Consider the following 19,419-nt stretch of genomic DNA (forward strand, 5'->3'; position numbering starts at 1 on the left):
ACATCAGGGCGCGTTGTCGGACTGCTACGTTTTGGCTGTAATGCCTATTATTCTTTACCATTTGCTGAACTATACATTCTGACAGTTTAGTTAAAGTACGCCATTAGATATTCAATTTCTTTGACCGTGACTTTAAGCTATGTCATGGGTACCGTGCTACCGTTATATGTCGCCCTGTAGAGTACTTGTGCCTTTTAAAATAGCATTAAATAATTATACACAGAAAAACGGGTAGATATTAATTCGTGGTTTGATTGGAACGGATACGACCAGGCAGGCAAGCATGGTCGCGCAATAAATGATAAAACATGACGCCGTCTCTATCGCACTATTTTTAGGTGCCTGATGTTTTATCAATATCATTTATCGCACGACCATGCTTATACGCCAGCACGGGTAGCATGGTCGCGCGATAGACGATAAAATATCAGGCCGTCCCTATCGCACTATTAGTAAGTGCGATAGGGACGGCCAGATGTTTTATCATTTATCGCGCGACCATAATTGCCTGGCAGGTATCAGACCCATTTTGATCTTGACAGTCGACCACAAGTATCCTGAAGAGCGAAATTAGATATTTTAACTTTATTGGTTGTCTTTGACGGCACACAATAAATCCAATAAAATAGTAGGAAGGAATATTTTAACACTCAGTTTACGCTATTTACAGTGACCATTCAATTCACGTCTACGAAATTGATCTCCATTACTTGATGCAAGTTCAAAAACGTTGCTTAAACACAATCCATCTTCATTTATACCAGAATCAGTCAAATTAGAGACTATCTTAACATTTCTACAATGCACATTGCTTAAGTGTAATAAATTTATGGAATGTTTAACAAAGTCATGGAGTTTGGAGTTATACTACAACAATAATTTGGTATTATGAAACATGACGGTAGCCTCCTTGCGGCATGTCACGCGGGCCACGGCCACGGGCAGGCTACTGCATCGCCTAGCCCGCACCAAGGGAATGCTTCAGGCAGTCGTACTCGAGCTTTCCGAGTAATATATGGTAACAAAAATAACCACAAATAATTAAACTAGCTAAATGTGACGCTCAGTACTTACTTCAATTCGTCTCACATAATTATGTTAACAAGTGTGTCACATATTAACATTTATAAGTGTAATTGCAGTTAGAAGTATATCAACTTAATAATCTAAACTAAATAATGATTACTTCGCACCGGGCTACATAAACTGTAATTCGTGTATAGAAGGGAAAAGATGGACAATAAAGGAATAAACTCATTTGTTTATGAACAATACGTTTATTCATATAGAGACGCGGTAGCGTGTCAAGCCAGGTTCAAGTAACAAAAGTAGCAAGCAGCACCGTGTGTAATATTACACGAACCGTTTGGAGCCACATTTGACCCCCTTCTAACTCAAAAACTATTTCACATAAACGTGTTATAATGCAACGTAAAAAGAAACCAACGCGCGTAGTAAAAGTATGAGCCATAAGCGCTCCTCAATAAGCCCGGTACTAGCAGCCCGCCTTAGTGCGTTTTCACATTATCCGATCCGATATCGGATGTCGGAAGGATTTCAAAGGCAAAAATCCAAGACGGCGCCTTAAATGTACGGGATATCGGTCCTACTTCCGATATTGGATCGGATAATGTGAAAACGCACTTAACCCGCACGCGCGCGCGCAGGCCTTTATAAACCACCGCGCGGCCGGCGCTCGCTCATCCCAGTCGTCCTCAAAACGTCGACGTAAAACCGCCCCACAAGGATGGGGCGCGACCAGATACAGCCCTCACAGCGCCCAGCGCGGAAGGGGCTACTCACACCCCAGCAGGGGTGTTGAACGACATTACAGCAGCGCTCGCTCAGTTTGCCTCGCGCAGCGATCCGATCACATTGTAGCTGACTTGACGAGCAAAGCACCACGACCGCCCAATACTGCTTTGATGCGATAAATTCATAAATAAAATTCCTAACTATCTTCCGTCTCTACTTCGATGGGAGCTCCGTTAGTGCATGCTCCCGAGCATACACCACAGACACTGGAGCAGGCAATTCCTGCTTTTCGGCAGCCGCATCGCACCCCACACCCAGTCTTGCATCGGCAAAATATAGTTTTGAGAATGGAGTCAGGTGCCACTGGGTCGTTGGTTGTCACTGGCTTTAATATGCCATCGCCTCTTCTAGTTCATCCCCATTCAGTAGGTGGTAAATAAATTGTACGTTAAATACAAAATATTTGTACGCCTGCTTGAATATTGAATGCACGTGCTAAACTTACCTCTATTTTAGGAAAATTTTACTTATTGAATCCGAAAAAAAAGGCGTACAAATATTTTTGTATTTAACGTACAATTTATTTACCACCTACTGAATGGGGATGAACTAGAAGAGGCGATGGCATATTAAAGCCAGTGACAACCAACGACCCAGTGGAACCTGACTCCATTCTCAAAACTATATTTTGCCGATGCAAGACTGGGTGTGGGGTGCGATGCGGCTGCCGTAAAGCAGGAATTGCCTGCTCCAGTGTCGGTGATGTATGCTCGGGAGCATGCACTAACGGAGCTCCCATCGAAGTAGAGACGGAAGATAGTTAGGAATTTTATTTATGAATTTATCCCATCAAAGCAATACTGGGCGGTCGTGATGATTTGCTCGTCAAGTCAGCTACAATGTGATCGGATCGCTGCGCGAGACAAACTGAGCGAGCGTTGCTGTAATGTCGTTCAACACCCCTGCTCTAAACCTTTAACCTGGCGGATAACTTTCATATTAGTAATTTAGGTAAAACTTAGGTAGGTACATACATATGTATATTATAAGTTTTAGATTTGTGTACTTAACGCATCTAGTATTTTTTTTTCAAATACGGAAGATGTAAATATTTACAAAATTATGATATCCGACTGTACACATTGAATATTTGGTCAACTAGCTACGACTCTTTGGTCGAACTCGCTCACATTCCTAATCTAAACTACTTGGCTAAATAAAGTAATTTCTTAACTAAGTGAGATTCTATATTATTATTCTCAACGTTTAATATATATTATTTTACGCAAGGAGTCGGTGAGTCTTCCTAGCTAACTCCAGTTTGTTCCGCCGTAGTGTCACGTCGATGACATATTAATGAATCGCTACTTATACGTATAATAACAGAATATATTTATGACATTATACTTTTGTACCCTGATTTGAGTTTAGCACATAGGTACTAGATCGGTTTTATAACCAAAGTCACCGAAACTCATTTCAACTCTGAACTCTGAACTTGAACGACCACGCAAACACCGTTGATAGATTTCCGTAGTCGGGGCCGCGGTTCTGGCGAGCGAGGTTCGCCTCGTGCGACTCGTCGGAGGTGTGGGCACTCGCGGACACTCGCTCAGCTGCCGATGGAGACGACGGTGGGGCGTTCGTGGCGGTCGGCGGAGTCGGGCGCGCGCCGGAACTCGTCCTCGTAGAGCTGCTGCGCGTGCACGTGGTGCAGCAGCGCGGGCTGGTGCGCGTGCGCGTGGTGCGCGTGCGCGTGGTGCGCCAGCGCGCCGCCGTGCGCCGGCGGCGGCTCCTCCCGCTTCAGCTGCTGCTGCACGTAGTAGCCCAGCGACATCCCGCGACTGCTCTCGCCAACGGTCGACGCCGCCGTTGCACCCGCATCCACTGCGCAATTACAAACATTCCGTTTATTATCTTACTCAACTATATCAACGTGCTATTAAAAATATTCTGGCAGACAATAACTAAAGAGCTGGACTTCCGTTTCCGGAAGACTTCCCTAATATTTCTATCCTAAGCCTCACTTTCTTTCTTTTCTTTGTCGGTTGGCGTATTGCGTATCTATGTAATTCGTCGTTAAATCGTGGAACTTGGACGTGGAAATTGTCATTTTAGTTCGGCCTACAACCTACAACTAAATCATACACATTCATCATCATCAGGCCTTGTACATCTTTACAGATGATTTAAGCAGCGTCTCAGATCTAGGGCCAGCGGCGCTTGTGGCTATATAACCCGATTCGTGATCGGCATAACCTACCACATCTGTCACAAATAAAACTAGAATTAGTCTCTATCTCTACACGAGCGCGATCCTCGTTATGCCTTATTGCCCGTTTTCGGGCTAAGTTTTGAAACCAGGACCTGTCATGGGTTTCACGACCTCTTTCACGACCTAAATCATACACATTAGACCCCGTATATTCATAAACGTTCACTAAAGTTATCAAGCAGGTAAAGTTCGTTTGTCCCTTTCCGACGTATTGGTGTGATAGAAAGGGACAAACGAACTTTATCTGCTAGATAACTGTAGTGAACGTTTATGAATAAGAGGCTAACTAGGTATTTATTGTTGATAAGTACTTACAGATATTTTCCATTTTGACTGCGGTGGAATGCGAATGTTGAGTTAAATTTTTCAAAGTGCGCTCCGCTTTCAAGCTGTTCTTAGGCTTTCGCTTTCTCGTCTGAAAAAAGCCGGGAATACACATGCCTGTAAAACGGATCAGTAGCCTGCATATTAGTTAATGGCATGTAGAAGTAACTGGCACACAGTGTCTTTGCATGCCTGTATTACTAATCTGTATACACATGACTCTAGCTGGCACACTTGCATTCTAGTTCACCATTTTTCTAAACCCTTATTCAAAACAGATGGCAAAATTGCATTTTATCCACAAGAGTGCAAAGTAATTTCATACAAATTTTAACTTGATGTCTTAAGCTGGCTGATAGATTTTACCTATAAATGATGATTTTGAATCATAAATATTGAATAAATTGAACTGATTTGATTTAGTTTGATGTTCCATCTCCTTAAACCATGTTAAACTGGGTTTATGCACGTCACCCCGTCGGGCTCCGGATGTTTTTTATTTTTTGCACTTTATTCAATTCTTGATGGTAGGTAGAGGTACTTAAATAACTTTTTATTTTATTTTTAATTAAATTTATTTTACAGTTACTTTAAATTCCTCTTCAATTTTGGTGTAGGCGTTGACACGGGCAATTTTATTTTTATAAAGAGAACTACTCGGATTCCAGAGACATTCGTATTCTCTATACAAGTGAATAAACTGTTTCGTTTTCTCATCTCCCCATCGTAACATGTTGAATCCATACTAATATTATAAATGGGAAAGTGTGTGTGTGTGTGTCTGTTTGTTTGTCCGTCTTTCACGGCAAAACGGAGCGACGAATTGGCGTGATTTTTTAAGTGGAGACAGTTGAAGGGATGGAGAGTGACATAGGCTACTTTTTGTCTCTTTCTAACGCGAGCGAAGCCGCGGGAAAAAACTAGTACAAAATAATTCAAAAGAAAACGAAAGAAATGTAGGTAACTTTTATATAAAACAACCTTGACACGACCACTAAACTCCCCGAAAAAAAAACGCGGATCACATAAAAAATTTTTAGCTACTGGCATGCCTGTAGTTATCGTGGTTCACTCATGCCAGTTTCGCAGCCTTATATTTAGATTTTTCGATTACTTTAACGCTCCTTACTAAAAGATACTAATAATTAAAAATCTAACGCATATCTGTCGTTGATTAGTAAGTACAACAATCTTAATATTGACGAAATATTTTCAACAATGTTAATATCCGGAGAGGAAAATGAGGACTACTTTTATACAATTATAGGCGATTTCGTGGGGATTGTTCTTTCTTCAGCCAGCGTATGACCGGGGCAGTCGAGCAGCGCGACATTATTGCGGACTGCATTCCTGCTGCAAGTGTCACAAATCCTGACAGCAACATAGTTTGTAGAGTTTGTAACATTTGCAGCAGCAAGCCAGCAATGTCGCGCTGCAGTACCTTAAAAAAATATTTCAACAACCATTTGCTGCAAGCCAATGGATCTATGTAAGGTACACCAAAAAGTTGTACAATTTTATGTCTCAGTTGATTAAGAAAACAACAAGGAACCATGGGTAAAGCTAGTTTACATAGTGACTTTAGAAGCGGTTACCTGTATAGAGTCTTTTTTCATGGCCATAGGACGGTTGATATTGTGCAGTTTGTAATAGAGGCCGCAGGCGTTGCACACGGTCTCGCCGTGCGCGTTGCGGCGCCACAGCGACGTCATGGTCGTGCGGCAGTTGCTGCACGACAGGCCAGGTCTCTTCGTTCCCATCTGTGCATCACACGTCCACGTTGTTATCTCTCCACTACTTTAGGTACGTACTCAACTTTAATGGCTATCTGCTGTCTGTGTACATTAATGGGCCTGGCCAAGTGACATTCGTTATAATGATAACTTTCAACTTATTGATCGGCATTTTATTCGTATACTGTGTTGACAAAATGTCGGATAAAGCTTGGAAGATGCACCACTATTGTCATCTTGGTTACGGAGCCTGAACTCTCTGATATCTGGCACCTATGTTAACTAGTCGAAGCGATAGCCATTAAAAATATGACAGTAGGTGCAAGTTGTTTTGTTTAAATAAATATATCTATTGCCGATCTTCAATAAATGCACTATTTACAAACTTATATCATTATTTCATGCGTGATGATTGAAGCCTGGTAGACAGCAACATATGTTAATAAGCCAATGCATAGAATAGCGGGATCGGATGCAAGGATTGGACGGATCGAGATTAGGGGAGGACGTACCCCTTTCTTCGCTTTGTAGTCAGAGGGGGAAGGGCCGGCGTGCGACGACGCACACAGCGGCGCAGGCGCGGGCATAGAGTGCGCGTGCGGCGACGCGACGCCGTTATACAGGAAGCCTTTGTAGAAATCCGCGCCCGGCGGGGTCCCCTCCGCGGCCACTGCAACTAATACAACTGTCACTACGAGTCGGGGAAGTGGACGCTCGACGGGGCGCGGATTTCTGACGGGCGTGGGGCGATAGCGGTGGCGGTGTGAAAGGTGGCGCGGGGCGAGTGTTAGCTGTGTCGAGCGGAGGAATGTCTGCGTACGTCGTTGGCGGGCGCGGGCACGGCGTGCGCCGCGTGCCGCTGACGTACCAGCCGGCGGGGCTGCTTGGGCGGCCGGTTCATGCCGTTCATCTTGTTGTAGAGGCCGCACGCGTTGCACAAGTAGTGGCCGGTGCCGTCGCGCCGCCACAGCGGCGTGTCGATGGCGCCGCAGTTCACGCACTCGCGCCCCTCCGTGAAAATCTCCGCCATCTCGACTGCGCCAACACACCGTACGTTAGCTCACCACACACCAATCCCTCACTCACTCAATTAAATAACTTATCCACGTCAGCCGAGCGTCCATATTGAAATACTTTGTACATATGTTACATAATACATCGAACAGTATTCCAAGTCGGCATTACATTAAACTTAATTCATGTTCCAAAAAGTAACTAATAAAAACCAACTTATTTATTTTATCTAGGTTGCAGTCTGGGAGACGCTTCTTTAAAATACAATGTCATACTAATCTCGTTAGAATTTTTTGTTGATTCAATGAAAAAAAGCCGTAGCAAAGCGTTGATCGTCTCTGTCCTTGACAATGACTTTGTTCAGATCGATTCATTGATCGCTAAATACAAATCGCTGAGTCGGCGCGAGTGGCGCGGCGACGCCGAGCGCCGCGCGAGCACGTCGCGTCAAGGTCGCGCCTGCCTCAACGTGTGCACGCGTCACTCCTGATATTATTCTTTTGAAAGACAATTCAAACTATCCTATCACATATGTACCTATCTACCTATCATTATTTCTAGTGACCGGAAAAAGTAACATGAACTTCCAAGAATAACATGAGGCTGTGTCATGAACCTATTATCATACCTACTAATTCATTCATCAGGTTAATATTCTAAAGGTCTAAAAAATAAATAACTTAATAATGTCATTTAGGATTTCACTAGGCAGATTCAGTATGCGTGCAACAACAATCAATTTATAATTTTATACTGATTATGATTTTTTTGTATTATTATATCTACTTAGACTGATAACCGATTGACCCTAGGTTGTGAAGACAGGGTCTAAGATGGAGCTCACGGATTCAGTAATAGCCTATTCACTCTTGCTTTAAAGAGACCGAGGTCTTATTTTTCGAGGTTTTATTTTTTAGTATACCGATGGTGGGAGCGCATTCCATTCCTTTGCAGTCCGCATCACAAAATATGAGACAAATCGTTTTGTGCGGACAAATGGAACACTGCTACATACCCTAATATACTACCTACCTACATACCTGTCTATGTATAAGTAGGTCAAATCAAACCTAACAAATATTGAAAGATTCAAATCCGTCCTTAGACAATACCTACTATTAAGTAAGTACCTAGTTGTAAGATTGCTGCGCCCTCGCAGGGTCATATTACTCCCACATGTTATATGTTTGCAATAAATGCTTTGTTTGTTTGTTTGTTAAATACCTATTAAAAATTACACATGTAATTGAAAAGACGTCTAATAAATATACCTAATACCTCGGTCAAAAATCTTATATAGCCTAAACACAAAACATGAACCGTTGGGATTCAATTACACGAGTGCGCAGGACACTAGTCTGGTCGCAGAGATTTTAACCGGAATGGGTTCTGGCGTTTCCAATTACTCATAATTAGCGTTGGCAGTTGAGTGCTGGGCGAATGTGGTTGTCATTAGGCGTATTATGTTATTGAGTGGTGTAACGGGAACCGAGGCCATGTGCGGGGCGACCTGCGTCGTCGCCGTCGCCCGGCTTGCGCTCGCACTCATCGTCCTCCCAAATCTGCGGCTCTACTCACTTCTATTCCTACTTAGGTACTTCATTGACATTGCTTTATCAATTTAAGAGCAAGACATTTATTGTCAAAATTGAATTGTCTGTTGTACCTATCTTTTATGTAAATGTACCTAATTAGGCACTATTAGCGATCGATCGTGCCGTGTCGTCGCTTCACTAGGGTAACCAACGAAGTAGAACAAAGGATAGTACATTTTCTGTCAACAGGGTCGCGTGCGGTGCGGGTTACGTCATGGTTCAACTATGCAACAAACGTCATTAAGGGAGCTTTCTTTTCGTAAATCCCAAACAATATTATGAGTAATCCAGACTACTCGTCCGGGTACAGATAAGAAGTGCAACACATTCGAAACAGTATTAGTAAGCAAATATGCGGAGACGAAATGTAGTGTAGATATCGTGTGCTAGTTTGTTCTGTTGGCTGGTCTGTTTGCAGCGCCGGTTCTCGGGCCCGGGCCGTCCGCCGCGCCGGCCGGACGCGGCGCGATGTTTGCGCGCGGCACGTGCCTTATCCGATACCATTTACGGAATGCGATTTTAATGCGCTTAAAAGGGAACGACTTTATTTTAAAAGGAGACATCGTTTTTTGTCGGGACCTATGCAAACACGCGGCTCGTTCGTTACTTGTCTGATGCAACGTACACGGTGCTTTGTTTTCGTTTATTTTTATGAAGCTTGGTTCTTTGCTCGCTTGATAATACTATAATAACTACTTACTTACTAACACCGCAAATTATTGCTGTAGTAGGTACTTCTTTAAAAATGGGTTATGTATTAGGTAAGCCTTAAAGGTCTTAATGTTAGTTATTTTCTTGTTATTTAAGTATATTCACGCCTAAATAATGCGTAGATTCGTTTGAGACCCTATATTTATTGATATATCTTCAATCTTACCGGGATTCGGGCTTCAAAAAGGCACGGTCACTATTAGTGTCCTACCTAGGCCAGACCGAGACCAGCCGGGCTATTATGCTTCCAATTCTATCACTTATCTACATGGATAAAGCATCCGTCACGTTCTGGCAAGTATGTCAGTGTGAGTGTGAGAGTGACAGATGTCTTATCCACGTGGATAAGTGATAAAAATGGAAGCATAATACACCGGCTGGCCAGTCTGGCCATCAAAGACACTTGACATTGAAGCTACTTTTTGGCAAGCAGAAACGTCTGCAATCGATACCACTAAGCTTAGATTATATTTTAAAGTGGGAAATTACTGTCTTGGCTACATCCAGCGGCATTTTTTAAAAAGTTAATAGGCATTTTTTTTTTAAGTTAATTAAGTCTACTTTTTAAGGGCATGGTTAATCGATGTTTTTCAAAGTGTGGGTCGCGACCCCCAGGGGGGTCGCGGCATTTATCCAGGGGGGTCGCGAAGTTCAGCTTTAAGATAAACTTATGACAGGCTGGTTAAATTTTTGTTTAACTTAAAAAAGTCAAATTCTTGAAAATTAAAAGGTTAATCTTAAAACAACTTCATCATCATCCTTGCGTTATCCGGCATTTGCCACGGTTCATGGGAGCCTGGTGTCCGCTTTGACAACTAATCCCAAGATTTGGTATAGGCACTTGTTTTACGAAAGCGACTGCCATCTGACCTTCCAACCCGAAGGGTAACTAGACCTTATTGGAATTAGTCCGGTTTCCTCACGATGTTTTCCTTCACCGAAAAGCGACTGGCAAATATCAAATGACATTTCGCACATAAGTTCCGAAAAACTCATTGGTGCGAGCCGGGGTTCGAACCTTAAAACAACTTATTTTATGATAAATAAATAAATTGTCTTTATTTGTTGAAAACGTCAGCTCGCATAAATATGAAGTAGCAAATGGGATCGAAAGTTTAAGGGCTTCTTTTACTAAATGTGGATATTCAGCCATTCTTTTAGCCCAGAACGCATCAATTGAAATGTTGCTTCTTTCACCGAGGCGTTGAGATCGGCCAGCTCAACGGACTTAATATTAAAAAAAAATATTCAAAATCCAACTTTCCATCACCAGTCAATGTTTCAGTTGAGAAATAACTTTGGAGTTGGTTTTTTAAACTTTGCAAGCCCTCCACCGTATCTGATGATATTTCTTGAATGATTTTAGCCATGCAAGGGAAATAATCAAACTGCATACGCAAACTGCATGCTGTGTAAAAATGTTGTCCAAAACTCAATTTTTGCTAGAAATCCGTTTTTTATCTTTTTCTGTAATTATGTTTTCGTCCCTTTCTTTGCAGACTTGCGATCATAACATTTAAGTGGTCAAAGATACCGGCAAGATATGCTACTTTCAATATCGTAACATAATCAGCAACAATATTGTAAAAACATTAATAATTCTGATTTAAGCTCTATAACGCGTATCAAAACCCTTCCTCTCGAAAGCCATCTCACCTCTGAGTGATAAGTGATAAAGTACACCCATATCTACGCATACTATTCGCAATAGACGAGTTTGCAAATCTTTACTTTTTTTTGATCGAATTTACAACTTTTATTACATCTTTCAGCACTAAGTTATAGTTAATATTAGAAACGAGTTACGGGGGTCGCGAAAAAATTTGAGAGGTCATAATGGGCCATGGCGCCATAAAGTTTGAAAAACACTGTGCTAAAGTAACGCGTAAGCGAGAATAATTTCTACTGCGTACGGAAAACTAAATCCATGGAAGGTTCACTCGTAAACTTTGAATAAGGTTAAGTGTCGCCCTTCGACATTTATATGTAAAGAAAAAATCTAGTGTGGGTTCCGATCGCAAAAAAATAGTTTTAGGAGGCTGAGAGTGCTGAGACGAAATTTCTATTTATATCTACTTACAAATTGACAAATGAAAAAAGGCAAAACTAGTCGAGGCTTAGTACCTAATCAAGTCAAGCATAGCTAGATTAGCTTCTGCAATAAAATAATGTGTGAATTATAAAAGTACTTAATGGTATACAAATACCTAAGTTTATTTCTATTAATGAATCAGATTTTAAAATGGGATATAAAATCAGATGGTATTTAGCATAACTAACTATGTAGGTACATCACGTATCGAGAAATAACATTGAAAAAATGTCAGACATCTGTTTCGTCACCTCTGTTTATCCGCTTACTGTCAGTAAATAGTTAACTGTCAAAGGATCGGTGCTGCTAACATTCCAGTATATATAAAGTATATAAAGTAATAAAACTTAATTTAAAAACCGGCCAAGTGCGAGTCGGGCTCGCGCACAAAGGGTTCCGTAGCAGCAAATATAAGCTAATATTTCTCGTAAAAAGTACCTACATTATAAAGATTTTATATCATCGCGGATTTTTAAAGGTGTACAATACTGTAGTATATTTTTTGATCTATCTTATAAGGTTCAGCCATCGTTTTCAGTGTAAGCACAATAACTTAACCAAAATTACAGTTAAATCAACCTATCTCAAAAACTATAAGAGATACTTTGATCAAACCAAAAATCGTTGAAAGAGTTAATTAGCATGCATCACCTCTATTTTTTTTAGAATTTTATACCCCGTAGTTATAAAAATAGAGGGGGGGGACATACTTTTTACGACTTTGAGAGCTGATATCTCAAAAACCGTTCACTTTAAGAAAAATGTTTTTTAGAAAACTTTATATCATTTTAAAAGACCTTTCCATTGATACCCCACACGGGTATGTACATCGAAAAAAAAATTTTCATCCCTCAGTTACATGTATGGGGGCCCCACCCCCAATTCTTTTTTTTACTATTTAGTGTCATAATTTTGTAGCGGTTCATACAACACATATTCCCATCAAATTTCATCACTGTAGTACTTATAGTTTCCGAGTAAATCGGCTGTGACAGACGGACAGACGGACAGACGGACAGACGGACAGACGGACATGACGAAACTATAAGGGTTCCGTTTTTGCCATTTTGGCTACGGAACCCTAAAAAACGACAACTAAGTAATTATTATTAATAAATTTCACATTGAAAAACACTGGCCTTATCACACGTTTTGTTTATCACAATGACAATACATCCCCACTGTTATTTAGAGAAGAATATTTTATAGTTTTGACAGTCGACCGGGGTTATCGCAACGACCCGCAGCAAAAAATAAACACACTAGCTCAAAGAAGCGAGTGCTCGCTTAATATTTACTGGAATTGGACGAGTGTAGTTATAACTAGGAGTGTAGTTCACTGAATATATCATTTTGACTTTATCAAACCCTAATGCAACTGCCTATTTATATCTTAAAAGTCATAACGTGCAGATGACTGTAATCAGATATCGGACTTAGTTTGGTTTGGCAAAGGCCTCGGGCCGTAACGAGCCGAGCGCCCGCTACCGCCATGTAGACACTTCCTGCTCAACCACCATCGCAGCCCAGTTTTATCACGTCATGTCCTTTCGTCTTAAAATAACAATAACTGAAACTTTTTGTTCGTATGTGCTAGTAAATGTGTCAATAACGTAATATATGTTTTTTTTATTTTGTTTAACTAATCATAGATACCTAGTTACTCTATTTTAAAATGCTCTAGGGTTCATAAATTACTTATATTCTTTTTATTTTGTCTCAGACTATTGCTTATCAAGCTCTCTCGCCTCTCTCGTCAAACAAACTGGTCCGCCTCGTTATTCTAGTTGGAAGTTCATTATTTGACGTATATACAATTAACCTTTGCTAACGGTACATGGTAATAATTTAAAGAGAGAAAAAATCTTACTTGCTGATAGATTGGCGGCTGCAGAGTACTGTCGACGACTGCCTTCTATCCATACTTCCTGAAAATGTCAAAAATATTCAGTTAATCTCTAGAGAAACAATATCATAACTGAAATTTTTTTTTTTTTTTGGGTAAACATGCTTCATCCTAGACTGCATCGGCACTTTCCATCAGGTGAGATTGTGGTCAAATGGATTACCTGTTCGTCATAAAAAGAAAATGATCCGTATAGGGCAGATGTTTAGATAGGGAGATATGTATTACTCGTAAGTATAAATTAACGTTCCTGGTAAAATAGTCATACTGGTATACATACTATTCGTTTATTTTGATTTGAGTAGAATTAGACACTACTTGCATATAACGTGCTTCCTTTTTTAATGATACTCCTATACTGTACATATAATTGAATAAAATTGATGATGGTGTGGTTAATGAGCACATCAACATAGATAACTCGTGTGTACCTGGGGCACGTAGGCGTTAGAAGACAGAGCTGTGGTCCCATAGACCGTGGAAGGGCGCGAGGTGGCACAGGCGAAGGGCGTCCCGCCGAAGCGGGTGTTGAAGGCGGGCAGCGCGCCGCCGCTGCCGGGCGAGCCGCCGGCGCCGGCGCCCGCGCCGCCCTCGCCGTACTCCTCCAGCACCGCGCCCGGCGCGCTGCCGCTCGACCCGCCGTACGACGGCGAACCACCTACCGATAACATTTATGTTCACTCTCATTACCTACAGCCCGTGGATTTCAAAAGGACCTTCATTATTCGGGTGAAATTAGACGTCATCGTAAAATATTATTGCTCTTAAATCCGAAGGCCCTTTTGAAAGCTCACGCACTGTACACCTCTGCAAAGTTCGTTTAAATCTTTTATCGACGTTAATTGAAAGTAGGTCCCTCCAGCATTACTCTACAACATAGGTACCCTACACAAAATAAAAACATGCATAAATGTTAACATTCGCATAGCTCATAACAAATTTGACAGAAACTTTTGTACAGTTGGCATTGCTTTATTCGCTAAAGGCTTCGCGTGACGTACCGTACATACATAAATTATGAAAGCACAATGAACGCAATGAGTGGATGTACCTGCACTAGAGGTCCAGATCTGAGGCTGCGAGGACAGGTCTGCGCCGTTGCCGAAGTAGGGCGCGCTGCCGGGGTACGCGCAGCGAGCGTACACGCCGCTGCCACCGCCGCCTCTGCACATGCAAATATTCACTTGCTCAATTACCTGAACTTTCTGGTAATATTAACTTAGAAACTAAACAGATGGCAGCAACCAGGTATTAAACGTTAGATTAATTAACCACATTTTAAGCAAACAACGAGTTGTCCATAGAGTAGCGAAATCTAGCCGTGTTTATTAAGACTTTTAATGCATTACAATTACAATACTTGAAGTGTTTGTGACCTGAAGGTAATACTGTCATACTGTTAGTTCTGATAATATACATAATTCAGCAGCGGCTGGTCCATACAAGCCGATTCCCACCGGCTTGCCTAAAATTGATTACTAGTAAAGTACCTAATGTTGAAGGTAGGTTTCTTTTTGCTTTGGTGTTGCCTAGCAGAAATTTTCACCAGCCGCAACTGATACATATAGAAAATCGGTGAAAGAACACGTAGACGGTAGACGATGAATATACTCGATCTGAGTAATAATAGAATTTCAGGAAATGCGGCGGAGAAGGTGGTGTAATCTCCCGTTCCAACATCAGTATAGTATAGATAGATAGTAGGTGTGATGATCATGCAATGATCATTCACTATTAGCAAATATAGAAATTTTGGCTGGCCTAGTAGACGCCAATTAATGTTCTGTTTACGGCCTCTCTGATTTTCAAAGATTAAGTTCGTCGTAGTTCAACTATGGCATGGCGTAGATACCTACTTAAACTTGGAAAAGTGACCAAGCTCTTTTACTAAGCTGCGTATCGATCAAAGCTGAATTGCCTGAAGCTAAGTAAGATATTACGGGCATGAAGTGGCGGTAGGTAAAATGGAACGCAGTCGCTGAGGCTAATGGCTCGGAACGTCTCGGAAGTGCCCTGTGTTGCTGTGCTTATCGCTCCTGCCCCTCCCCGCGCGCCGCCCGCGCCCTCGACCCGTTTGCATTCATTACCGTGTGGTGACGGAGCTACCGTTGCACCAACACAAGGGGGCCTTGTACCGTACCGATGCTGATAACGAATACAAATTCAACTGATGTCTATGTTGACAACCCCATAACACACGAGACAGTCTAATTTTTCAATACATGTAAATATTAACAAAATTAGTAGTCTAATAACACCGTAGGTCCTGATACCTAAACTAAAAAGCTTACTCAGCGATGATAAACCGTAACAACTGGGGCGGCGGCGTATGCCTTGTGAGGAAACGAACATATGGAAACACGGATATTTACAGTAACTAAACACCGGCTCACGTCGAGTATAGTGAGACGTGGTCTTTGAACCTAACCTATTAAAATAGTAGGTACCTATAGGAATAGGTACGCTACCAATACCTACTTATAATATAAAGCTGCAAGAAAGTGTAGTTCCAATTATTTTTATGTTGGAGTACCTAATTATATTTATTTGTTTGTTTACCTACGCGTGTTTGATTAAATAACGACCTTTCAATTCCTTTTGAGGAGGAATGTATCTAAGTTAGGGCAAACATTTAATAAGTGACACTAGCCCGCATCAGGATACGGAAACGGTACATGTAGGTGTACGCACTCGGTGCAGGACAGTATCGCCCGCAGACATCCCTGCTTGGTTGTCGAGGCGTGTGCGCCCGCACTCTGCCCCGGTCCGCAGTCCACATGACGACTGGACCTCAACACTAAAGCGGGACCTCTTCGTCCTTGATGTTAATAAGTATTCTGCCATTTCCAAAAATCCACAAGTTTTATAATGTCTAATACTGATGTATTATTACTTTCTTGTTATATAAAATTAGCCGTTATTTGCGCATCATCACCCTGGATTCACAGCAGAATGTTAAGTGCCTATACAAATAAATCATTTCGAGACACTCGACCCGTCATTCTACGAGGACAAAAAATGAGTGTACAAATTTTGAAACGATCCAAGGGCTCTTAAAACGTGTAAAATGGCGCGATAAAGGCAGATGAGAACAAAAAGTGTGGTTATGTTGTCAAGGGGTGCGAGTGAGTGGGGATGGGAGGGTGACTAGCGACTCTAGCGAGCGCCGCTCGATTTGAGGTTCGCGCTGCGCTGCATCTCCGAGCGTTCCGAGCCTCACTCATCTCTAGTGTCATATCGTACAAATATTCTAAGGAACTAGTCCAGTCAATACTTTTACTCTTACAAATGGTTTATAATCATTTATGTACTTTAAAGTAGGTGCCCTCAACTAGGTGCACTGTGCTATGAGGTCTTTAACCACTTAATTTTCCTTGTATTAGTTACTTGTTGTAAACAATATATCTCAAATAGCTGTACTGTACAGGAAAATTTAGTTATTATGTGGCAATTATTATACTCATGACTTCATTAAATAAATGTGAAATTATTAAACATGGCGAACGACGTGGGCACAGTAACCACAGGATACCAACAACATATACTTACCATACATATATAGGTAATGAACAATAAATGTTGATCCTTAAGTCATAGATAATTAGCTTATCAAATAGATCAAATAAAAGGAATTCAAGATTAAGAAGAATACGAATTGAATTACCATGACATAGATCCCAGTACTAACATATTGAAATGGATAATGACGAGGAATTTGTTTGCTTAATTGTTTTGTGATAAATATATATTTATTTGGCAAGTCATTCACCAGAAGATGTATTGTGGAATGTATGAATGTGTATTAAATATTGTTATTGTTGCAGCTTTCATTGAATATCGTCTGGTTCTCACGTGCGCCGCTCACCACGCGCGCACCCGACACCGCGGGCGCACTCCCATCCAGATCTGACGTCATGCGGTCAACCACACACACATTATTGACATTATCATACTACTAATTGTGGGACACATTTCTCTACCAACTCAAGTCGGTAACAATCGCTACTGATGATTTTAATCCAACTAACTACAGATTCATAAACATTACCTACTATTTAATACCTATGCATCAAGCAGTCACAATTTTTTCGCAAACACACTTTTGTTGTGTAAACAACCTCTCTCTTCATCACGCAAACAATCCCATTTTTTTATTCTTCCGCTGGAGCTTGACGTTTCTTCCCTGTTTGTAATAAATAAAAAAACGTCCCGAGCCTATATTATACCGAGCACAAACGCCTGAGCCAACACAATATTTGCATAAGCAATTGACTTTATTTAAAGGTCCCGTTTGCTTTTAGTTTTAGAATGTTTGCCATAAATTAATGTGAGTTTGGGCCATGAAACAGCGTGTGTGAGCGCGAGGCGAGAGTGCTGCGCCCGCGCTGGAGCGCCGCGCCGTTGGAGGCGGTAGGTATGCGCAGGATCACATCACCGGAAGTCCATGCCATAATTATATTTTCGTAGAAACCACAATGGGACTGCTCACTTATAAAAACATCATTATTGCCTTTGATGGTTATTTGAGTTTTAATTAAGTATTAATTTTTCGACAGTATTACAGTCTACATTTATACCTACTAGTTATATTCGTAAGTGTTATCACTATGTAGAATACGCTACTAAAAATGTCTTAAGATATGGGAAGATGTGGCACTTAGATAATTTACTTATGTGTCCATTTATAGATTTGGTGCATTTATTTAGGTACCTAGAAAGTCGCTGGAGCATTGTATTCGCAATTGCAATTTTAGTAAAATATTCGCTTAGCAGCAAAAAATAACAAGCGTTACGTGTCCGACACACCGATCATCAAAAAACTCTAAAAAATATCCACTAATCGTTTTTCTGAGTATGTTCCCTGAAATAAAAAATAACACACCTATCGTATAAATTTACGCTACAAATCATAATATGGACCAAGGCACCAATGAAGCAAGCAATGGTTCCGTTTGTCATCCTCAAAATTGTTTAATGAACATTCTGAACTATTACAATAATGTAGAAAATACCTTTAAATTCTTTGTTGTCTCGAAAAGGTAGGTATGGAAAGGCTCGTCTCGTAATGACACACATCATTAGACGAAATGATCAACTTTCAGGGCTTTAAGTGTGTCTACTCGTATAGGTGTTCGACCTAAATGTTATATCGAAAATTCGAAAGTAATCAATGATAAAATTTCACCACAATTCGGCAGAATAGTGACATTATTCAATTAAGTACACCTAACCATTACGTATCTTTGCATTACACATGCGCGCAAAACATTATGGTACATTCATTATGTGAAAATGAATTCGAGGAAAGTTGTGCATTATATATTTTTAGATTTAATACATTGCAATGATATATGATGGGTTTATTTTTATCATTATCATCGGTTGGCTGGCTATAACTGTAATCACTAATTGTGAATATGTATTTGAAATTTAATCTGGTGATTTGTTTACGAACAGTTTGCATACTGAAAATGAACTAGACTCAAAATTTCCGCATATAGGGATGCGTAATATTCGGTTGCCAAGTATTCGGAAATCCTACGAAGATAAGGTCGAATATTGGGCATTCTTTAAAAACTATTTGTGTATCAACAACAAAGCATATTGGGGCGAATTTTAGCGATCGACCTAAAACTTAATTCGGTAACATTTGTCTCTAATAACTTTAGTAAAGCAAGTTGTAAATTCTTATTTGATAAAAGATACATATGACGATAAACTAAGATTATACAAAACTATAATTATAGCTTGATTAAACATTATAATTTTCAATTATGTATTACTCAAAGACGTAGTGCACGCGAGTAGGTATGCGCATCCATATAGGTATTATGTAGTGTGTAGTAGAGGCATGAGACCGCAATAAATAAAAATATATTGCATTGATGTTTGAGTACAGCTAACGTATATAGTTATGTCGGTTGTATCGAGCACAAAGCGTAGTGACAAAGCGTAGTGCATAATACTTACTCATACTGTAGTCGAGTCGACTGCTGCTCATGCTTCTACCCGCA

At 40.8% G+C, this 19,419-nt stretch overlaps 1 protein-coding gene across 9 annotated transcripts in view; it reads right to left on the bottom strand.

The window, feature by feature from the left end:
- Nucleotides 1-2,728: 2,728 nt before the first annotated feature.
- The window catches only part of LOC125241840 (transcription factor BCFI-like), a 54,954-nt gene continuing 38,263 nt past the window's right edge, over nt 2,729-19,419 (bottom strand). For 6 of the 9 annotated variants that reach the window (XM_048150498.1, XM_048150499.1, XM_048150500.1 and 3 more), the window contains 7 exons: nt 14,457-14,569; nt 13,837-14,063; nt 13,370-13,427; nt 6,908-7,122; nt 5,950-6,114; nt 4,346-4,445; nt 2,729-3,642 (listed from right to left, as the gene is read on the bottom strand). In XM_048150498.1, coding sequence (XP_048006455.1) covers nt 3,368-3,642; nt 4,346-4,445; nt 5,950-6,114; nt 6,908-7,122; nt 13,370-13,427; nt 13,837-14,063; nt 14,457-14,569 — 1,153 coding nt within the window. In that variant the 3' untranslated portion in view covers nt 2,729-3,367. Of the gene's footprint in view, nt 3,643-4,345; nt 4,446-5,949; nt 6,115-6,599; nt 6,764-6,907; nt 7,123-13,369; nt 13,428-13,836; nt 14,064-14,456; nt 14,570-19,419 lie in introns of all 9 variants that reach the window. The other 3 variants (XM_048150497.1, XM_048150495.1, XM_048150494.1) reach the window with 3 other exon arrangements.

The sequence above is a fragment of the Leguminivora glycinivorella genome, chromosome Z (assembly GCF_023078275.1).
Source record: "Leguminivora glycinivorella isolate SPB_JAAS2020 chromosome Z, LegGlyc_1.1, whole genome shotgun sequence".
NCBI classification, from domain to species: domain Eukaryota; kingdom Metazoa; phylum Arthropoda; class Insecta; order Lepidoptera; family Tortricidae; genus Leguminivora; species Leguminivora glycinivorella.